The sequence below is a fragment of the Ascaphus truei genome, chromosome 1 (genome assembly GCF_040206685.1).
Source record: "Ascaphus truei isolate aAscTru1 chromosome 1, aAscTru1.hap1, whole genome shotgun sequence".
In the NCBI taxonomy this organism is placed as follows: domain Eukaryota; kingdom Metazoa; phylum Chordata; class Amphibia; order Anura; family Ascaphidae; genus Ascaphus; species Ascaphus truei.
In genome coordinates, this window is record NC_134483.1 from 127,502,427 (window position 1) to 127,526,458 (window position 24,032).

A 24,032-nucleotide genomic window follows, 5' to 3' on the forward strand; every position below is an offset into this window, starting at 1 on the left:
TATTAAACAATCCTTGCCAGCAATTTAGCACATTGACATAATAACATATTTAATGTAATGCGTAATCCATATGCCAACCACCGACTTTACTGCCAAGTGGGCACGTTAACCATAATAACACCAACGTTAGAGCAATGCACGCTGTAACCTAATGTGTTACTACTCCCTTCCCAGGCTCCACCGGGGCCAAACCACATCTCCAGTCCTTCGTGTTTCACTGACAAGGAAACCCGCCACTGTGACATATAATCCAACAATAACATAATATGGAACTACAATATATATAATTATTATTTTCTGCATTATTAATAAAGGGAGGGAGGGAAACTTTTCTCAAGATTTTTTCTAAATGGTTGCTCTAACTGTTCTTTCCTGAGCCTAACTAAGCTGTTGGGGTCAGATTCCTGATTTGTTTTTTAATCAGAGGGTGCAACGAAACACCCTTTGATGAACTAAAAAATAGGGTGAGGTTGTGCATTGTTTTCTTGACTTTGATCATGTGATTACATACTAGAAGCACACCTGCAATGCTTATGGCATTTAAACGTGCTAAGCATAGGGTTGAGAGAGTTTTCTGGAATGACATTCTGTGAATAATAAGGGGGGGGGGGGGAGATAAAGACAAAAGGTAATTTTGGACTGCATCTCATTTAGCCATGGAGAACTCTTCATTTTCAGTGAGTGCCACCTGATGTAAAATATTATAAAGTATAGTCAGTAAAGTGATAGTCAGTAAAGTGATAGTCAGTAAAGTGATTTTAAGGTATTGACACAGTTGTTTTCAAACTTGATGCAGTCTTAACACATCTTGTGCATGTAGGGTTGCCAGGTGGCTGCTCCAAAAATACTGGACGCAATGGTGAAAGGTGCAACACGCTCGTGACATACGTGCGCACACACACACATACACATACACACATACACGCACACTCCTCTCACCTCTCTCCGCTCCATGCTATTTCGTCCTCTCCTTGGCCCCCGCCCCAGGCTCCTGATACCTACTCCTGATTGGCTGCTGCTGGGTAATGCAGCCATTCAGGATGGAGGAAGCTGCACAGTCCCCTAGCAATAGATCTCCTCTCTCCCTGCTCGCGGAAATCCCACAGGCCCACCCAGCCGGTCAGGTCACAATGTCCAGAGTGATAATACCGGACATATACATGTCCAGTATTACCTCTAATTTTTTACTTGACAGAGTGTCCAAATACAGGACAGTCCGGTTCAATACTGGACACCTGGTAAACCTAGGTACATGGTAGTAACCTCCAGCATGATAGCAACTCGGTCAAATCTCCCTCATTTGAGGTCTTCTACATTGAAACATAGTCAACTGCAACACCCATGAACCACTAGGACTTTTATGGATTGCAACTCATTGAGGTACAAAATAGTCCATTATTAAACATACGCAGACGTGAACAGTTTTGTGTCTCAATTTCTCTAGTATTGTGATCTTTCAGCCAGTAGTAAGTAGCATCTGCTGCACCTTGATCTATATCAGCAATAGACAGCTTGGGATATAGCAAATCCTGAGCCCCCTTGGTTAATGTTTTTCTTCTGCACAGTGATAAAGAAAAAATTTTCCCAGCTGCTAATGACTATTTCCCGTTCTGACTCTTTTCCAGTTAATGAGCAACTTTAAGTCCCTGCTGCTGCCACTGCTTCTCCCACAGCTGCAGAGGTGAAGCAGTCTGCACTCCCCGGGAGAACATGGCTTTCTGGACACAGCTCGGGCTGCTTCTTTGGAAGAACTTCACCTACAGAAGGAGACAGACAGTAAGTTTCTCTTTCTCTGAATGAGTTCTAACCTGTCTTTTGTGGGATCAGGCTCGTGAGCTTTGTTACTTGTGACTTAAAAACAGAGTTTCAACAATGGGAATGTGTTCCAATTGGATTGTGCACTGTATTTCTTAATGCATTATTAGCATTAATACAATGAATCTATAGAGCATAACGAATATATATTGAAAAAATGGAATATATACATGGTGCTTCCACCTGATATATAGAGGCTTTGCAGTGGAAATGTTGTATTCCATGGACATCCAGTACCACTAGAGTAAGTTATGTATATGTATGTGTACAGAAGGAATAGCAATAGGCACACTTACTCATACAGTAACAATGTAACAATATAATGGTGTGCGCACATATCTTAACAACAAACTATAAAATAATTATATATCACTCAAATTACCAGGAGTTGATACAGCACAACTGGATAAGGTGAATTAAAAATGTGTGTTAAAGTTGCAGGGTTGTATACAGTTGTGCTGCATCAATTCTTCTAAACCAGTGGTTTGGGTGATATATATATATAAAATAAAAATATATGTGTATATATATATATATACGTGCACAAGGAGGGGTCTAGAAATGTCACCGGTCCACCACGAGAGGACACTCGTTCACTGCGGGGACAGTCACTGAAAAGTTTGTGGCTGCTGCAGAATGTCTTCAGAAGCAACGCTGTCAATCACTGCTCTGCTGCCTGAAGTTGCGCCCCATAATGCCTTGCTCGCATGTATATATATATATATTGTCCCGCGAACCCGGAAGTAGCCCGGTCTCGCTCCGTGCGACGTTGTGCTCCAGCCCAGCATACGTCAGCACGCACATAGAGATACCCAACACACATTAAAAAACGTTCAAAAAAATTATTTGATTAGCAATAACTAATGGACAATAGACACACGAATATATCCTATTCCAAGTTAAACCACCAAACTGAAGATAGAAATGTAGCCATATTACATCCACAGATACATTAAATCTAATTTAAAAAAAAAACAATCCATAATTCTTGAGGATTGATACCTCTGGCACACGAAAAACTGTTACAAGTACTGTACATTGACAGAAAAATGTTTCTGATCCATAGTTCTCTTAAACTGAGATTATAGTAGGGCGCGTGCGAGACGCCTATCGCTCGAGCGACCCCTGTACTGAGGTCTGAGGCGTTGCGGACGCGTCACAAGGCTGGTTTGCTCTCATTGGCTGAACCGCTCACATGACGCGGCCGTCGCGCGAAAAGACAAAATCATTTGTCTTTTTAAAAATCTCGCTCTGTATCAGTCGCGCGGTCGCACGCTCTAGTGTGGCCTCATAGAGAAGAGGTCTGTTGTCTGCGCCGCACGACCACTGTAATCTCAGCCATAGATGCAAAAACAGTGTACATTTTAAATGAATAGCCATATAAATTGATACCTATTTCCTATCGTGTCAATTTGGACAAAATGTTGCTTTTGTGATGAGTTGAATAGGTCAGCTTTGCAGAATGAGAGCACACTTATTTCCAAGCCAAAGTGTTATCTGTATCTGCCATGATACCTTCAACTTGGAACCTTGTGTGATAACAGGACTGCTTACTCAGCAAATACATGATAATGCAGTTAAGTGACTTAAATGCAATGTTACACAACAAAATCAGTTGGCTCAACATGTCCAAAAAATACCATCTCTTCTTAATCAGAAAACATCAAAATATATAGTTGTTTTTTTTACATTTATTTTTTAAGTACCAAGAGATCTCCAACAATGCAAATTATCATGGCCCAGCGTGTTTCTTCCTATGGGCTTTTTCAAGGGCTCTTGCAATATTACTTTTATCTTTTAATGTGTTCATCCAGTTTTCATGACTTTTACCAAAAGCCCTTGAAATGGTTGATGTTTGGTGTGAAAATGAACCCTTCATTCCATTGGCAACATTATTTTTGTGATATTGTACTGTACAAACAATTTAATCCATCTTCAACCATTAGCAAGGTCTTGCTTGAAGCAGTCACAACTTGCTAATATTCTACTAAGGTTCAAATATATTGAAAAATAAAAGGCTTCACAAACCTTGTGTTAAAATGAAACCAACCACTGCCAGCCAATGCTTGTTTGTTGTTCCTAAAGTTGCCATTGGTATTGGTTGTGAAAGTATCAGTATAGAAGTACTGTATAGTTAGATTAATATACTGTCATTTTAGGTTACATAGTGTGACTTGCAGTGGAAGGAGCACAGAGGTAGATCCTACAACACTTCCTGTGAAAGGCTTGTCCTATCAGTAGAAAACCACCCTCTTATTATTATTAAAATAGGTTATAAAGTCAATGAGTTTAGGGGGTTCTGGACCACAAATTGTAATTTAACACTTTAATTTGCAAAGAGACATGCATTGTATAGACCTGCTTGGCAATGTCTCAAGCCACTCTGGCAGTGAATAATGCCATACTCTAGCTTTAGTACTGTAGGAGATATCTCTGCCGCTATTGAGGATAGGGGTAGCTTCGGCTGCACGGAATGAAACTTATAGTACTTATGAGCAGTGAGACTCGACAGATCTAGGTCAACATGCCATCAGTCTTCTAGCTCAATGCAGGGCATTTCCCTCCAGGATACATTGTCCCATTGAAATGTTACTGCTCTACATAATGCTTTATCCCACAGAAAGGCAGACGCATTAGAGCTTCTATTTCATTCAATTGTAAACACTGATGAGGTAATTGTACAAGTTTATACTACTGTACAGTATGTACGTTTATACATTCTCAGCTACAGCGGAGTGGGAACTGTCCTTGCCGTTTAGGTAATTGCTTAAGAGCCTTCTGGAAATAAAGGGGTTAATAGTTATACACCTGTAATGAATGCAAAATGAAAAGAAAAAAAAACAGAGTAGGACTCACTGAAAAGGAATCCTGCCCTTGCTTCCACCATTATTTTTATTGGCCCTCTCATAGGGCTAGAGGGTAAATAACACTTGATTGACAAGGACCCCCTCATTAAGAGGGTCCAATTAAAAGTAATTTCTCCTTACGTTGCAAAGAAACCAAGACAGCCAAATGTTTGCCTTAAGTACATTTATTTGCGGACAATAATTACATTGTTGAATTGTTTTCAAAATGTTGATTTTTGCCAACTATACGGACCTCAGTACCCTTAAGTGCTAGTGTATGGATTAGGAATCCCTTGAGATTCATCCAGTAACCCTGTAAGAATTGTAAGCAGCGTCACAGACACAATATGAACATGTCTGATACCTCCAGAACACTGCAGTGTTTCCCATAAAGGCAGACTCATTGTATAATAGTTAATAATATTAGTGCCACACTAATCCCATAAGTATATCCCCGTCTCTTTCTGGCCTGACGTAAACGCTATTACTAAATCTTGCCATAACCTCCTCTGAAACATTGCAGAGAAAAGCCCCTTCCTCTGGTTCCGAATACTTAAACATTCATTCATGACCTAGTCCCCCACCCCCCCCGCCCCATATTGATTATTGCAACATTCTTTTATCTGGCCTCCCTGCCTCACACCTCCCTCCCTTACAAGCCATTCAATATGCAGCTGTTCGAATGCATCCACTAGCACGCTATGGTGAGACAGTCTGTGATATTCTGTGTTATTACTGCCATTTAATCCTATCCTATGGAAAATGTGTGCTATTCTGTGTTAGAAGCAGATGCAATAACCGTGACTACCTCCGTTCTTAATGCATGACTCCAGGACAGAATAGAGATAAAGCCACATTTAACCAACTATATTATTAAAATGTTTGATAAATATAATAAGCTGCAAATCAAATGTTGGATAAATATCACAAGTGAAATCACTGATGAACAAATATCACGTCTTAAAAACCAAAGTGGAGGGATGTCATCATAGAAAAAAACGATTTTATTTTTTGAGTAATGCTTAAGCAAAGCTGAGAGAGATCAATAAGTGACACCATTGTCTGCAAAGAAAAGCCGTCCTCAAGTTTTGATATGATGCATTATTTATACATTTAGACATGAAAAAAATAAGTTCGCCTTGTGCCAGACATAAATTAGCTAAAGGAGAAAAGCATTGTCAGATGGAGACACTGCCCCAGACAGCATCTCATTTACAATTCCATTGATTTAATATCTTGAGACATAGGGGGTGGACTGTAGAAATGCCATGTAATGTGTCAGTTCTGTATATTTGTATACAGTATATATATATATATATATATATATATATATATATATATATATATATATATATATATATATATATATATATATTATATATATATATATATAAAATAGTCATTTGTGGTATGCCATAAAAATCACAAACAAAAACTCATTTGATTGATGCTGACATCCGCAGCATATACTTTAGATAGAGAAGGACATTCGACCCTATCAAAATTAGAATGTTTGGGTTCCATGGATCCATCAGGAGCCGAAGAAATTGAACACATTCAAATTTTGATTGAGTGGAGGGCCCTTCATATGTATGCTATAGTAAGATAGATAGATAATTGTATATCTATAGTAAGATATAACATATAAAAATATTACTTGTGAATGCATTCACGTCTTAGACAGGTCTGCAACTCTGCTTTTCACCATTATCACCTAGCATACAGTGCTTCCACTGCAGCAAGGGATTCTGGGAAATGACATTGAAATGAGCACACAGTGCCACCTTTTGTCTCAAGTCCACAGTGTGTATATATATATATATATATATATATATATATATATATATATATATATATATACATATATATACATATATATATATATATATATATAAAAAAGCTTTTTATGCATATTGTAGGTTTAAATGAAAGCCTGCAATCTACGTAGAATGCATATGGTGTTCACACCACACATGTTTACATGGTTCCTTCACTGCTCTCACATATAGAGGGAGAAGCAGCAATGTAATGGTAGACTAACAGCTCAGACCCAGATCACGCAGAGCCAGGATGGCCAGCCATGCCTGAAAGGAACAAACGTATGTTGCTGAGATTCAAGACATTTTGTGGTGGGTTTTCCTCAGTGTCTAGGAGACCTTAACCAAGAATAAGCAAAAGCAACAAAAAGGCCTCAAGGGCATTTGGCAAGAACTCTGCATTACAAGAAGGGTTTTATTTTTCCAGAAATGTCCCCTAGAAAGATCAGACTAGCTCAGTTAACCTTTGCATGGGGCGGGATGCAGTTCTTGGAACTAAATAAAAAGTGGGGACCCCACTGACTGAAATCATTTATGCAGTTTTTCTTTAGTGTCTCTAACCCCTCCCCTAAAGCTTAACTCCTTCTGTGCTGAGTCAGGCATTACATATCCCGACGCTGCTGTTACCAAGGGACCAATGGCTTTCTTTAATAACAGAGAAAAATATTAAACTGTGATATATATTTTTTTTTAATCTTCCCAGTTTCAACTGCTGATTGAAATCGCTTGGCCTCTCTTCATCTTCTTCATTCTGATCTCCGTGCGACTTTCTTATCCACCCTACGAGCAACACGAATGTAAGTATCTGAGATGTTAGGTGCATACCACATAGAGATCACCTCACTTTACCCACACGGGTAGTATGTAAAATGATAGTCTCTTGAGTAACTGCCCTCTGGGTCCAAGGAAGTGTATATATGTATAATTGTATTTATATAGCTCCAGCCTTGTACACTGCGTGTGTCAGCGGTGAGAGCTCTGAGCTGCGGGTCCGCCTGTGAGGGCCTGTTCTATACTACTATATTCCCAATGGACTTTACTTAGAGAACCCAGGCAAGTTTACTACGTAAGTGTAGTGACGCTGCTTCATACTATACAGGCATACCCCGGTTTAAGGACACTCACTTTAAGTACACTCGCGAGTAAGGACATATCGTCCAATAAGCAAACGGCAGCTCGCGCATGCGCCTGTCAGCACATCCTGAACAGCAATACCAGCTTCCTACCTGTACCGAAGCTGTGCGCATGCGGGGAGACTATAGAGCTTGTTACAAGTGCGTTATTTACATCAGTTATGCACGTATATGACGATTGCTGTACAGTACATGCATCGAGAAGTGGAGAAAAGGGAGTGCTTCACTTTAAGTACATTTTCGCTTTACATATATGCTCCGGTCCCATTGCGTACGTTAATGCGGGGTACGCCTGTATATATATATATATGTGAAATATCATACAAAATCACAATGTTTAAATGAAGGAAAGCACCGTTCAGGAGCACCCGATTTCTAATGTTTGTGCAGATCCTTTAACAGATGCTAGTGCCATAGAGAATATTTATCACATTGCTCGTTCTGTTTTAGTCTCCTCTATAGAAATGATACAGTCTGGCATCTACAGTATTATGACTTGTGGTTCAAATTAATTTCTTCCTTAGGGAGAAACCAAAACAAATGTCATACTCGGACTCATATAATAAACAATACGAGTTTGTGATAAGGAAAGTGGAGAATCGCTAGACATCACAAAGCGTTTTTAAGGCAACATCATCAACAATGTAGCAAAAAATATCTATTCAAATATGGTGTTGTAGTTTAGCCTATAATCATAGCAGAGGACATCACATTTTGTAAATGGGTCTGCAAAGAAAATAGGAATATATGATTGCTAATTAGTGATCATCAGTATATTTGTCTATACTATTGCATAATAATTCACTTTGTACTTCGCTTATATAACTTTTTATACTGGCATAGTTATGTAGCTCATCGTCTATTCCAATATAGAATCTGACCCTGTAACTCTTGTAAGGAGCACGTGTAGCTCCCGGGGGGAATCCAAACTGCACATGTGGCTCTTTTATAAGCTTGGGTTGTCAACCTCTATGTTGCAACTTCCCTGTCTCACTCCTGTGAGACATTGTTTTCAGTGTTATAGATACACTTGCTGAACTGTAATGTGATGGAAAGTTTAACTTTCCGCAAATATGTGCAAACATGCCTTAGCAAGTTTTTGAGCTTTTGCAGCAATTTGCTGAAAGGATTCGTCAAGAGTAACTTCACATTTTTTTTTTTACTGAATAAAATGAATTGAATATTTTAAAAAGGATCGGATCAAGTATATTGTAAAATATATTTCTGGTATTTGAGATATATATATATATATATATATATATATATATATATATATGTTCTTCAGTATTAGGTGATACCTTTTTATTTGGATTAACAATTTATGTCATAGGACAAGCTTTCGAGAGTTTTCCTCTCTTCTTCAGGTCATGGAGGAAAACTCTCGAAAGCTTGTCCTATGACATAAATTGTTAGTCCAAATAAAAAAGGTATCACCTAAAATAAAAAGGAAAGGTTGTCGGCGGCACTCACAACTGCTAATACACTAAGAAATAAGTGCTTAAATACTGAAAATTATTCATTCTAGACATAAAGATGATAACAGACCAAATGCATATAAGATAGAAAATTTGTGCCCAGTAAAAAAGGGGGTAAATTTGCTGTGATAAACAATCATAAAATACTAATATTAATATAAAAAAAAGTATGCATATCTTTTGACCATGCGGTGCACAAATATAAAACAACTGAAACATGCATAAACAGGAAAAATTTTAATTATGTAAATAAAAAGAAGAAAGCTGTTTCTCTAAAGAATAAACAACATCTTTTTTTAAATTATTTTTAACTTGGAGCGTGCGCTTCTCATTTATATATATAAATATATGACGTGCACGCTCCAAGGTAAAAAATAATTAAAACATTTTTTTCATTTATTCTATAAAATGCAAGTGCTCACTGAGAAAGCAGAATAAAAAACTTTGATGCTTCTATTGCGAGTAATAAAGTCACAGGTGCCAGGTATTTTATATATATATATATATATATATATATATATATATATATATACTGTGTATGTATGTATATATATATATATATATATATATATATATATATATATATATATATATATATATAATGGAATTAAGGCGCTTATTTTTTTTTAATGAATGATCTGTTGTTGCTTTTCCGGTTGGTGCGGATTCTAATTGCATTGTCAGCCCTTCTCTGCACGGTACAGATTGCAGTTTCCTGTTGACTCTGGCACAGAACAGGGATTTCAGAACAGAAAACCTTGAGAGCCTCCCAATCAGAGAGGCCTTATTATCTGCTGCAGCCACATGCAGCGTGCCTCGTACAAGGCTTACTTAACTTTTACTGCTCAGTGTAACCCACTTGTAATACCACCAGCCCCTAGAGCACTCATTTCAAATAGAAATTTGTGTTTGAAAGCCCAGCAGTATGTTATTGCCTATTTAGTGTCTTGCCAAAATGGACACTTTCACAATCAGGTTGTAAAAAGGAAATACAATGTTTGCACATATTAAGGGCATTTTTTACATTTTAATGGAACTTTTCTAATGTTGTGTTACGTTTAGTTCACGTGAAAGGCAGTTACTCTCTTGTTAACAATGTGTTGACTGCGGCCAGTATGTTTTATAGGGGCCTACATTATGTTCAGTGACTGTGGGAAACACTCTCTCTCTTGGTCCTCCTTCTCCAGCATTCTTCTCACCTAGGATGGACCTTTTCAGCTACATCCCAATTTCTGTATACACGGTTGAAATGAGAAAGGCCAAACCAGTTATTATACTACATCCCATTCTTTTCTAGCTGTGGACACACACAATTAGTAGACCGTCAACTTTTAAAGCTTCTCCATATAATTTCTTCTTCTACTTCACTCACATGAAACCTCTATAGTATGATCACAGGGCGACTGGGGCAAATAAAAACGTTATGCATCTTGTTTTGTAATGCAATTGAGGCTATTCAGTTTGTACAACTCCAGTAAGGGTTTATCAGTTGCCCCAGTCACTGTGACCTGTGTGATCAGCTGTTATCTGCTGTTTGCACAGTAAAAACAATATTGCTCAATGAACATCTGCATGTCTCGTGTTAGCCCACGCCGAGCTATGAAGTAGGATCACTGCTTTTCTAGCGTTTATTTCCTATTTGCTTTACTAATAAACCATGTTGTGGCAAACAGCAGTAGGCGATTCTACTTGGGTCGCTTTCAAATTCTGTTAAATCAGATTCATTCTGTTTGAATCAGGGGAACCTGGTTCAGTTCCCAGTGTCAGATCCAGGTGACTTTGGAAAAGTCATTTTATCTCCCTGTGCCCCAGGCACCAAAAACATAGATTGTAAGCTCTTCTGGGCAGGGACTGTGTCGTTAAAATTGCTATGTGCTGCACACTGCGCACTATACTGTAATTGTGAAGCCACATTGGGAGAAAAGCACTATATGAAATAAAGTTACTGTAAATGAAAGATTATATACATATATATTTTTTAAAAAATGGGTTAAAGTCCATCCATATCCCATCCATGTTGGGCCAAGTCTACCTCTTCTTTGAGGAAAATAAGATAATTCTTAGACTAACGCACATTGTTCAAAGATGGAGCGATATCCAGCATTTTGCTTCCAAACCTCCCTGGGAAAGGTTGGTTGTCCAGTATGTCCTTAGATTTCACTTGGGGGAATATCAAGTCAAAAGTGGTGCAGTTCTAGGCCAAAAGACTGCACTACAGTCTGTAATAAAGAAACAACATTGAATTGAAACCAATAGGATTTTTTCTTTGATCCATCTGGAGTAATGTTTTTGCACCAGAATTGCCCCACTTTTGCCGTGATACAAATGTGTATCCTATTTAGCAGCCCTATTTTTTCCTTCCTCTGACTGAGATTGAACTCGGCCATCCCCTCTACTGCGAGGTTCAACACTACAGCTCCGTGGGCAACAAGTAACAACATTCAGTATGGTCCAGGCCCTGCCATTAGCTAGAAGGTTAAAGCAAATACTGGAACTTCTTTCAGGGAGCTTTTCTTGCTTGTTCTCAGCCATTGTGTTTTCACTGATGCAAGTTTCCCAGTGGGGTTGCACATGAACTTGCTGTCTTTTCCCAACAAGACAACACTTTCTGTTCCACCTCTGTGTCCTTCCAGCTGGTTGTTTAGTTGGCCACTTACCAGAGTTGCAGAAATAAATGGGGGGGTGGTGGGGGAACAAAAAAAAAGAACGAAACAGCACGCTGCTTTTAAAACCTCAAATCACATCCACATCGGTGTTGCAACTCAGAAGGGGGCTGTTCACACGTCAGTTCTGTTCTGTTTCACTCGCTTCCCATGCCAGGTCTTCCCGGCAGGACATTTATTAACCGCCTGACTGCCAGAAATTACGGCAGAGCTCTGCGAAACAGCAGTGGACCGCCCCCGTCAATTAATTGTAACCAGGGACGGCACTTTTTCATCCCTACAACTCGTTTCATTGTGAAATAGTTTGGTGGTCATCTGTTCTCATGTGCTGTCTTCCGAAGCTCGAACCATTTGTATTCTTCCTGATAGATCACTTGGTGCATATAGTATAGATTCCTGGCCTGAATTGGAAAAGCTTTAAACATGAGCCGAACACAGGCGTGGGCAACTCCAGTCCTCAAGGGCCACCAACAGGTCAGGTTTTCAGGATTTCCCTGCTTCAGCACAGGTGGCTCAGTCATAATGACTGCACCCCCTGTGCTGAAGCAGGGATATCCTGAAAACCTGACCTGTTGTTGGTGGCCCTTGAGTGCTCCAATGTATAAATCCAATTTTTAGATAATGTGCAGTGTACGCGTCACCTCTCTCCCACATGTTGTCTGTGGCACATGTACAGTATGTAAATGATATGCAGGCATAAGCTTATAGGGTTCCATGTTAAAATGGATAAGAAGTAAAGAGTGACACACTGTCATTACCCAGAATCCCTGGCTGCAGTGCTTCCACTACGTTTGCTAAGAGATAATGGGGAAAGACAGGGTTGCCGACCTATCTAAGACATGGAAATTCACCACAAGTGGTATTTTTATTAAATGATATGCAACATTTCAACCATGCCGCACTTTTGTGTGCCATAAATGCATCAGAATTGGCCTTCAAGTTTTTCTTGGTGCAATTGACGGATGGATGCAAGTGACGGCAACAATTCCTAATGCATTCACATGTCTGTATGGGTCAGCACCGAAACATTGGATCTCTGTGACTTTTTGTAGTCATCAAATGACTTTTTTTGCCTTAACTTTCTTGCACCTTCTTTTGGTGCACGGCTACCCCCTTTTGCCATTCATGCCAGTACCCTGACTAGGTGTCCTGCCTGTAGCACCCATGTCTTTCATTGCTTTTGATTCATGTCCCCTTGGACTAGGGGCATCCCAAGTTGCATGTTCTTGATTCCACCAAATGTAAGAACATGAATACTTACATACCATCATAAAGTATGGTGCTAATGATTTTAGGTGATAGATTTTTTTGACACAGTGCACTCTTTCAATTGGGTTTTAAAAACCGATTCTTTATACATAGCCCCCTGCGAGTTATTCAGCATGTGTTAGCAGTTATTCATACTGGCAAACATATTTGCAAGAGGTGGATCGCCTATAGGCCAACATGTATTGATAAACCAATTAGGAAGGCTTGTGTGTACACAGAATGATAGAGCATAATTACATTCCCATTTCTTGGAATCCTCTCATTCATGCCTTGTTATGTAACTAATGTTTAAACATATTTTCAGAAGGCCCGTTATGTAAATGCAAGTCTTTTACTGCTTCAAAGTCCTGCAGCACATTGCATAGTAATGAGTCCCAGGCCCCTCCAGCTGTTTCCATTAAGCGAGTTAACATTGCTAAGTCACTCTCACAAGTATTGCCTGTGCTATGGATCTTTCTCCCAGCTATTTTTTTTCTTCTGCAAACGGAGAATTTTGGTGATCATCACATTTTTGTGTCAGTATTCACATATATATATTTCCACCCCACAGGTCATTTTCCAAACAAAGCTATGCCTTCTGCAGGAACTCTGCCGTGGGTACAGGGCATTATCTGCAACTCCAACAACCCATGCTTCCGCTACCCGACACCGGGAGAGTCGCCGGGAGTGATCGGAAACTTCAATGGATCCATGTAGGTTGAAGCCCTTATTATTATTGTTGTTTATTTAGAGAGCATCAACATAATGCACTTGATACAGTTGGGGTACACTAGTTACATCAACTAGAATGACACCCAAATAAGAACAAACGGATGCAAACCGATACAAATGGTTCTGAGGACCTTGCGCATCAGAGCTTACATTCTAGAGGGAATAAGGGGCACAGTTAAAACAAAAGGTATAAGTAGATGCTTGTTGTGAGACTGAGTACAGTATGCCTCTGGATAGACTTTACCATCATTATTGTTAGTATACTATTACTTCTACTACTCCAAGATATTCCACAGAAAAGTGGATTGCAGTCAGGGACAATACATAGTCACAAACAAACCCAGTAGTAAGAAAGTCCTTTTATAACAGAACTTACAGTCTAACTCTGTGATGTGCAACCAAGTTGACATGACTGTTTAGCCACACATCTTTATAGAAGGAGGAACGGAGATAGATTAGAAAAATAATAATTACAATTTTAATGAGAAAATGTAACAAGAGCATGTGAATTCTAAGTAAAATAGATATAAAAAAGACAAATCAAGTTAATTCTGACGAGGCCATGGCATGAACGGTTAATATACAACAGTAGGTGTAACAGTTAATAGCCATCTTATTATAACCCATTTTATTAACGTTGTTGGTTGTGTTTCCTCATCTGCAGAGTGTCACGTCTAGTCTCCGATGCAAGGGATTTGCTGCTGTACAGCCAGAGGGACACCAGTATGGAGGACATGCACAAGTTCCTTGGGACAGTGCATCGATTCCAGGGTCCAGGTAAATCAACTTTGAAGGCTGCACTGCAGCAGTTGCGTCACGTCTGTGTTGCTCTTAATTTTGCCATCATTGTTCTCAACCAATGCTAAGAAATCACCGTTATAAGTTCTTCCACTCGGTAATAGCTTTTTTATATGTGTTTTACTTTGTATTAGTTACAGTAAGCAGATATGAAGCCCCTTTTTAAGATATCTCTAAATGCTCTTCTTCTGCTTTCTTCTCTCTCCCTTTGACTTCTACGGCCAGGATTATTGGATATACCGTGCGGTCAGTAATTGTATGCCTAGAAAGCACCGTTCTTCTAAACAAGGGTCACAGGTGTTCCTGTTAAACTGACATTAACGCTGCTTGCTAAGTATTGGCTTTAACAGGTGCCGCACGGATATGAGCTGTATTAGAAAACAGAAAGCAGAGTGTTTGTGAAACATGCTGATTGCGGTTTGTGGATTGAAGTTACAGTAGTTATAGGGAACTTTTTTAGCCCAGGCTGTACTGACAACTGGTGTTATGAATTAATACAGTTACATTGATATAACTGGCTGTAATGATTTGTGCGTTCCTGCTGGGTTACTTAAAAAACATTATCCAAACTGAGGTAAAGTTATTATAAAAGTAATTTAGAGGCATGTACAGCTATGACTATGTTTCCCCCACCCCCTGAGAGATTCCCTGGCTACCAGGTGTGTGGTAGCATATCTGTTGGCTCACAGAAAAGCTGAGATCCCGCTGATGCTGTTGGGGAAACAGGACAGGCTTTAGGGGTGATAGCTGATTCTCTCTCACTTTGGTGTCAGCGCCTCCATCTATCGCAGGCTCCAGGAGTGCTGGAAGCAGCCCCAGCGGAAGAACTCTCTCATACTCCCCCAGACAGACTGCAAGCCCAGGCAGGATATATTTGATAACAGGAACATATTTGTGTGTGAGCAAGTTGTTATTTTTTCTGAATATACTCAAAACAGTTAAGAAGCATTGATCTGAACCCCTGGGGAAACTCTCTATGGGGGCTATTTAAAACAGTGAAAATTGAGCAAAATCTTTGAAAACCAGGGCACTGTCCTAGATGACCTTCTGTTTCTGCCTATCAGCATTTATAAAGCTTGTTCTGATGAGTTTCCCCCCCTGTTTACCCGTGTTGCCCGAGCTAAGGCTAATTGAATCATTAAGTTATTTACTAAAGGAAATATGGGAGATTTTATGGGTTTATTCACTATATTGCCAGCTGCATCAATTAAAAGTGCAGAATTGTAAATCCCGAGAGAGAGACAGAGAAAGAGTGTGTTTGTGTAAAAGGCAACAAGAACCCTCCACTGTATAGCATATAGCAAATAAAAAGATCACTTGTGTTCACATTCAAGACTTAGACAGGTCTGCAACCCTGCATCTCACCATTTTCACCTAGCATACAGTGCTTCCACTGCACAGCTGTGTTAACAGTGAGCATGAACTTGTGAGGGTTCCATGTAAAAATGGATTTCAGGAAAAATGTGGCACCGTGTGCTCATTTGCATGTAATTTCCCAGAATCCTTTGCTGCAGTGGAAGCACTGTGTGCTAGGTGATAATGGTGAAAGGCAGGGTTGTGAATGTGCTCACAAGTGATCTTTTTATTTGCTCTATATATATATATTTTTTTTTTTTACATACATATACAGTATATACCATATATATACCATATATACCATATATACCATAGCCAGTAAACCCACCCACAGACAGCTGTTTCGACCCAGCTGTCTGTGGGTGGGTTTACTGGCTATGCATCTTAACCCTGGCTGTGCTTAAAGCTGTGACCATGCAGCAAGCTTAAGCCTATAGGGAACCATGTTTAAAATGGTTTTGAAGCAAAAAGTAGCACTGTGTGCTCATTTGCATGTCATTTCCCAGAATCCCTTGCTGCAGTGGAAGTGTTGTGTGCTGGGTGATAATGGTGAAAGGTGGGGTTGCAGACCTGCCTAAGACATGCAAATGAGCATACAGTTATATTTCCATTTGCTATATATATATATATATATATATATATATATATATATATATATATATATATATATATATATATATATATATTCTGTTTGATTTACTAACATTGACAACGCAACCTATTTAATAATATGCCTTGTGCTCTCACTACATTTATTATCATTATATGTCACAAAATACATTTAAGTCTGCATTTACTAGTCTATTTGTAAATGTGATACACGCACAATGCATTTTCCTATTTACTACAACACATGCCTTGGCACAAGTTGTGAATGCTAAAACTGCCCCTAGGTACATAGCCCCCAATATGTCTGCTATTGGCTCCAGAACTATGCAAGACCAAAAATGATTAAGACAAACATGAATGTGATACAGTATGTCCCTGCATGACTCATGATAAGTGCATTGGTGAAACTTAAGGTCAGTGTTACAATGTGGCATCTTTATCAACAGTTGATAAACATTTTACTGCAATGTGCTGTCCTCACAGTGCACAATCTGTCCAGAGCAAAGGGCGTTGTATGCAAATATTTCACACACTGAAGAGAGCAGATAGGGACTGCGGACATTTGGGAAAAAAATGTTGGTTATAGAATCAACCCACATTATTTTTTAACCCACTTATTTTGTGCCGTAAGAGACTCTTGGAGGTTAGTCTTTAGCTCTAAGAAAGTTGTACCATTTAGTTATTAGAACGTAGTGGCATTTAATAATGTTAACTTAAGTCATTCTGTCTTTACTGTGGATAATTATGTGTGTTGCATAAAGTAAAGAGTGACACACTGCTCATTTGCATGTCATTTCCCAGAATCCCTGGCTGCAGTGGAAGCACTGTTTGCTAAGTGATAGTGGGGAAAGACAGGGTTGCAGACCTGTCTGAAACATGCAGATGTACCCACAAGTGATATATTAATTTGCGGTACACTGTATGATGGAGGGTTTTTGTCACTTTTTTTTTACCCATCATATCTGTGTATTGCATTGAATGTTCAAGAGAAAAAGGTTAAAAAAAAGAGAGAAAAAGAGATACAGGGGAATAGGGGAATAGGTGTGTGCAAAGTTTTTGGCGTGTGACCCCCTGCCAGCAGCCCCAGTGTTGGCGCCCCCCCCCCCCCTGTCGGTTAGAACCCGGCGTCAAATGACGTTGCAGGTCATGTGACGTCACATGACCCCACCGCGTCATTTGATGCCGCGTTGCCAAGGCGCAGCGTCGCCAAAGACCCGGCTGGCAGCAGGCAAGGGACGTTACAGAATCCTCACGCCTCCCCCAGCATTTCATTTAAATGCCTTGGGGAAGGGTGCGGGGCCTCTGTAACCGCCATGCCCTCGCTAGCAAATCTTGCGCCCCCAGTTTGCGCACCCCTGCAGTAGAAGGTATGGCGATCTATTTATCAAAGTCGGCTGGTTTTTAAAGCAGTGACAAAACTGGAACAAAAATATTATCTGACGTATCAGAGCAAAACTGCTTTCAGTTGGATTCGTGAACAATTTTATAACAAGACTGGTTCGTATCAGGGAGGCTTTGATCAATAACATTGCTTATGTTAATTAAACAAATGCCCTACGTTTACCTCCTTCTGAATTCTATGTTATGAGCTAGCACAGGGGAGAGCAAACTTTTACTGCTGCGCCCCCCTGTCTGGCCTTCTCCGGAGCTCACGCCCTCCCTCCTACCTTGCAGCTGCGTTCAAATGACGCTCCGGGGTCATGTTGCCATGGAGACGCATCACAGTGTCTGAATCCCGGTAAGTTTTATTGTTGCAGAGGCCTCATGCAATCACCCGGCATTTAATTTAAATGCTTTGGGGAAGAGAGCGGGACCTCTGCAACTGCCCGCGCCCCCCTCCCCACCCCTCCCCACCCCCCCAAGAAATTTCGCAACCCCCACTTTGCGTACCCCTGGGCTAGCACAAGGGAAAGAATATGCATAGCACGGGCCATGAGAAATGTATGCATGAAATTACCAGTGAGCAATCCATCATGGAATTTGCCTCCAGTTTATCACCAGTTTCAGATTCTGACTTGATTGCTGAATCATAATCCGTCCATCCTCGGTTGGCCCAAAAGTGCCTGATTTATCTTCTCTTATCAGTGTCACGTCGAGGCAACAGCTGATAATATTTAGAGCAGAAGCTCGTAAAAGCCTTCCAAATCTGAGCCGTTGTGGCATGCACTTAATAGCATGGAACGGGCAGCGGTTTGCACGTGTTGCATAAGAATGAATAGGCCTGACCGGCAGCGATACCGAAAGGTGCCCTGAATTCAATGACTCCTGACACGTCTTATGTTTTTGCCAGTAGTCAAAAGAAGCCACATGTTTAGAGCGCACTAGGCTTCTGATGTTCTATTTTGCGGCAAAGTGATGCATCGCATGCCCTGTTACATTAACCCCTTCACCACAGCATGCTTTTTTCATGGCAACATTTGCTGATGATCTGAGCATTGTAAGGACATGTTGGTGCATTGTAATGTGGTCATAATAGCAGAGGCGCTGCATGCATTGAGCAAATCGCTCCCTTCAAATAAGTGACCTGCTCCCATTGCCAATTGGCTGAGTGCGAGAACTCGGGCAACTGTTTACCAAGTCTGCAAAAATGAGAATAATTTCATAAGGTTGACAATGTCCTGTCTCATTGTTCCTTTAATTTGTTTTCTTTATAGTTTACAGTGCAGTCTCAGTCTCTCTCCCTCTCTCCCTCTCTCCCTCTCTCCCTCTCTCCCTCTCTCCCTCTCTCCCTCTCTCCCTCTCTCCCTCTCTCCCTCTCTCCCTCTCTCCCTCTCTCCCTCTCTCCCTCTCTCCCTCTCTCCCTCTCTCTCTCTCTCTCTCTCTCGGCAGGAAATGGCAGTGACTGACGCATAGCTCGAGCTACATCACCAGCAGTTACTCACTCTATTCTTTGCCAGTGCCTCATTGGCTTTGGGCCCATAAAATTAATTTATCTCGTGTCTGGATACAATATTTCAAACATTATTTTTATCTTTCAAGAAAAACAGGTCTCTCTAATAGTTGGCTTTGAAATACTCTTTTTCTGTAGACTTTTGGTTCAAATCCAGCCAGTAAATAAAAGTAACGCGGGTATTGCGTGAACTATTGTGGTACAATTATGGTGAATGGTTCACAGCGTTAAATGTCAGAGGGACATTGTTATTGATAGTAAATGGTCACATTGATTGTACCATTCAATAGAGAGGATAGGGACGTATAAACAGGCTATAGAACTACCTCTTAAAATATATTTCGGGGTTCAGTTTAGGGTCATTAGCTGCAGAAAGAGATATCGCCAGATGAGACCCAAATACTGGGAGGGTATATACTGTACTCACTTTTCGGTCCCAGATGCCACCTCTGCACATGCATACAGAGGATCATGGGGACAATACATTAGTTTGCCGAAGTGATAGATCATTATGGTAGCTGCAGGGATTATCACTAGACACAAAGGACATTAAAGACATCCCACAAGGGATCACAATAGATAGACTTGAGGACTATTCATTAAAGGGGTATGCTTAATTTTATAATAACGTTGCGTATCACTATACAGCTAGAACCTCTAAGACTCTTCCTGTTAGGGAAAATTGAACTAAAGAGATTGAAATCTGCATAGCATTGCACTGGATATCATGTTTTGTGGGTTCTGGTCTGTCCCCCCCCCCCCACACACACACACACACCTATGACTGCATTGGTAACCTTTAGTGGATGAGCAGCTCGCCCATCATACTTGATACTATATAGCAGCCATTATTACACTTGTTGTTACACAATATCATGCTACCTCCGGGACAATGCTTACAGCGATATTTCTTGTGGCACCATTCAAACAAATGGAGTAGTCTGTAACAACATTGACCAGAAGACGTCATAGCACAATCAGCATTATCTCTGCCGAATTGGCAATACCTGTTATTAAAGTAAATGGCAGATATGGCCGATTCGGGCTTGATAGCGCTGATCACGCTTACATGACCATGGTGAGATTTGACATGCAAATCGTGGGATAAACGGTGCAATAACTCCAGCTACATCTGTACATACAGTGCAGGATCCAAAGGAAGTGGCATTGGCACAGCTCTCGAACCCAGGTCTACTGATTCACAGTCTTACCTCATGAGGCATTCATCCCAGACCCATACTATACCCAAAAAGGAAAATAAATGCAGGCTTGTGTATAACTTGGATTACCTAAAACTGAAATGATGTACTTATGCATCCATTGGACAACATATTCACCCCTAAGTAATCTAGTTTCATTTAATTAAATAAGGGACGCTGATAATCCTTAAACTAATAAAGGAACTTGCATGAGTATAGGCTTGGAAAAGTCGTTTTTTTTTCAGACATAAGCAGCTGCTGCTCACATTTCTATATGGTGTTCCTTTGGAATGCTGCTTATGCAACTCTACAGCATAATGTGATATAACTGTATTATCTGGTTTGAAATATGACACGTGGAACAAGCCTGAAAGGAACCAAAGGAATGCAGTAACACACCAGTCCCTGCAGGGTTTTATTTAATACTGATTCTAACAGAACTCTGTAATGGGGGATCTTAAGAGGCAAGTTTAATCTGAATCGGCCATTCTAAAAGGGGATCCTCAACTTTTTGTTTTGTTTGTTTGGAACAAAGTGGTAACGTTATTAGCAGCAGGAATGCAAACATTTGAGCTTTGTTTCCTTTTATTGCGTTATAGTCTGAATTGGAAGGACATGCAGAACATAGCGGTGACACTACAGGGGCTGGTGTATACATATAGAATACACATTCCGGTGAGACACTAAAGAGCACTTACAGAAGTAGAACAAGGTTATAATTTCACAGATTTCTGCATCCACGACAAATAAATAAAAACACATACATTATATTTAGTTTGTTTCTTTATATCTTTGGAATAATAACAATATTTATGATTGTTATGATTATTATTATTATTATTATTGACAGATTATCCTTCCGTATAGGTTGCTTCATCTTTCATTGATGTTCTTGGTGTCTCTATGCTTCCATGTGTCGAGATTTCTGTTCGAGTGTTGGCTTTTTGTGCATCAGCTTGCATTCTGGGGAATGCTAAAAGGAGGAGCAGGGGAGCAGTTACATGATGCACATATGGTTATGAGACGTATCGAACTGTGCACCTTTCTGGTTCCTAACAATCTGCACCAGGTGTAAGAAACTATTTCTAAGATTTGTCATAATAGTGTAATTCGCCCAAACACGCTTTGTATTCTCCACAAAAATGTCTCAATGCATATCTCATATTTTTTCAATTGCATTTTTCAACACTAGCCGTTCTTGCCATGATTTCTGTCTAAATCTTTGTTGTAGGTTGTGTGATACCTTTCAGCAGACCCAAATTAGAGCTCTTTAGAGATTAAATTATAGTGTACTAAGCTTTCTAAACTCAGTTTTTTCTTCATCTGTACACACGTGTTTGTGAGTATACTTGAAGAATTAACCTATGAGGTGTAGAAAGCTCTGTACACTATAGGGGCCCAGATCTTTCAAAACCTCAGGTTTCTTCTTTAATTTTGCAATATGTTCCCCGACGAGTGTTATCAAATATTCCAGTACTGTGACAAATTCAAGATGAAACATTTCAAAGTTCTAGTGACCGGATTGATCCTGGAGAAACGCAGATTCATTTTAGGTTGTAATAGCAGTATTAGAAGTCTTCTTCGCTTAAATTATAATGTACACGACTTTCGAAAACCTCATGGATTTCTTCTTCAAGTGTACTTTAAGAATTTTCAAGTACACAATCATTTCATCTATGAAGAACTGTAATGTTGATCTGCTGAAAGGTATCACAGCATACCACGAATCTGCTCTTCTCCAGGACCAATAAGGCTAATGAGACTTTGAACTGTATACATCTTGCATCTGTCCCAATGCTGTTGATATCACCAGTGGGGAGCATATTGTAACATTTAGTTTTGGGAAACTGACGATTGTGTCATCACCCTTGTATATGAGAGGCTATGACTGCCAGACTACTGACGAATGAAGAAATGTTAGTAAAGATCAAGGACCACTGATAGATAATTACTTTCAGATACATGGAATGATTTTCTTGAGACTGGTTATTCTGAGATTGCAAGATACAAATAATATTGTTTACTTGACAGCACAAGTAAAAGGCTTCTGGAATGGCTCAGCCTCTAGAGCAGATTACAACTCTAAATTGTGCTTTGACTAAATTGACCTACTGTAATTGAGAAGATCTTAAAATGGGAAAGTTTGGGCAGTGATGGTGTTTAATGTGTACTCACTCCAAAAACATTATAACATTAAATGAAAACACCTAGTTTGCTCATTACAAAGTTATAAAATATGCATCTACTCAATAGACAACAAAATAATTTTACCAACAAAGTAAAATGGCAGCTACAAGTATATTTGGATGGCAGTGATATGGAAAGAAAGTAATCAATCTCTGTAGCAATAATAAACATGCAAACACATCCCTGTATTTGACATATTGTAGTATATATACATCATTACATACAGGTTAGGGATATTTAGCATGATGTAAAGAAACGTACAGCAACAATCTGCCATGAACCTTGGCAAGGTGTGTGGATGATTCACTAAAGTCCTTATGGATGATACCATTAGCATTATTAATTATAACCCTTCTAAATACACATTTCTTTCTTTAGATTTTGCCTGTCCAATGCCTTACAAGTGGTTTCGCCTCATTGTAATCATACGATCCAATAGATTGAGAGGTAGGGCTATCCTACTTCTCAAAAGCGGCTACTTTATCATGTGTGCACAGTTTGGGGTATAGCATATTTCTGGCTATGTGGAAAATCCACCATTACATTTTTACACCACATGTGTAAGCCAAAAAAAGACCTGGCTACAATACTGACCATGAACGTATGAAGTGGTTTAAGTATAACATATGATGCCACAGGCATACCACATGGTTTGTGTTATGTGAATCTGTGGTTTATCTCTAGTGGCTGTTTAGTTTTACGGGTGCTTACAAGAAGACGATAGGTGCCATTATATACAGTCTACCTCCCAGTTTGTGCTTCAAGGCGTAGATATGCCAGACCCTTAATGGCTAGTGTGAGGAGACTCTCTAAACAGAAAAAAGTCTCACTTCATAGTTTTTTTTTGCTGCTTAAATGTACCTTGTTAGTTGTAGAAACAGGGAGTGGGCAGCTTCAATAACCATGGGGCTGATTATAACCTTGTGTTTCAGGATTGTGTTTACCAGACATAAGGAGCTCCTCAATTTTACTTATGCATTTTTGTGCGCCCATACTGTAATTCCACTCATGAGTTCTAAATGTTTTGAAGCAAAGAGCCTATTTTTTTGCCAGAAAATCTTTTGAGGGGGTGTTCTGTTGCTATTATAATGTAGGCAGATAGAGAGCATTTCTACAAACAAGTGACAATTTCAAAGAAATTGTATTTATAATTATTTTTAGGGGCAACAGATTTATTTTGACAATTTGATCCCAATACGTCTCAAAAATGCTTAGTGACAACTCAGAAAATGTAACTTTGTGACAGCATGAGGTCTTCAGGGGT

At 39.7% G+C, this 24,032-nt stretch overlaps 1 protein-coding gene across 3 annotated transcripts in view; it reads left to right on the plus strand.

The window, feature by feature from the left end:
• ABCA1 (ATP binding cassette subfamily A member 1) overlaps window positions 1-24,032 on the plus strand; it is a 110,088-nt gene that overhangs the window by 19,687 nt on the left and 66,369 nt on the right. For 2 of the 3 annotated variants that reach the window (XM_075594648.1, XM_075594649.1), the window contains exons 2-5: window positions 1,626-1,776; window positions 7,182-7,275; window positions 13,569-13,710; window positions 14,394-14,506. In XM_075594648.1, the coding sequence (XP_075450763.1) occupies window positions 1,711-1,776; window positions 7,182-7,275; window positions 13,569-13,710; window positions 14,394-14,506 (415 nt within the window). In that variant the 5' untranslated portion in view covers window positions 1,626-1,710. Of the gene's footprint in view, window positions 1-1,625; window positions 1,777-7,181; window positions 7,276-13,568; window positions 13,711-14,393; window positions 14,507-21,537; window positions 21,653-24,032 lie in introns of those variants that run through there. The other variant, XM_075594650.1, reaches the window with a different exon arrangement.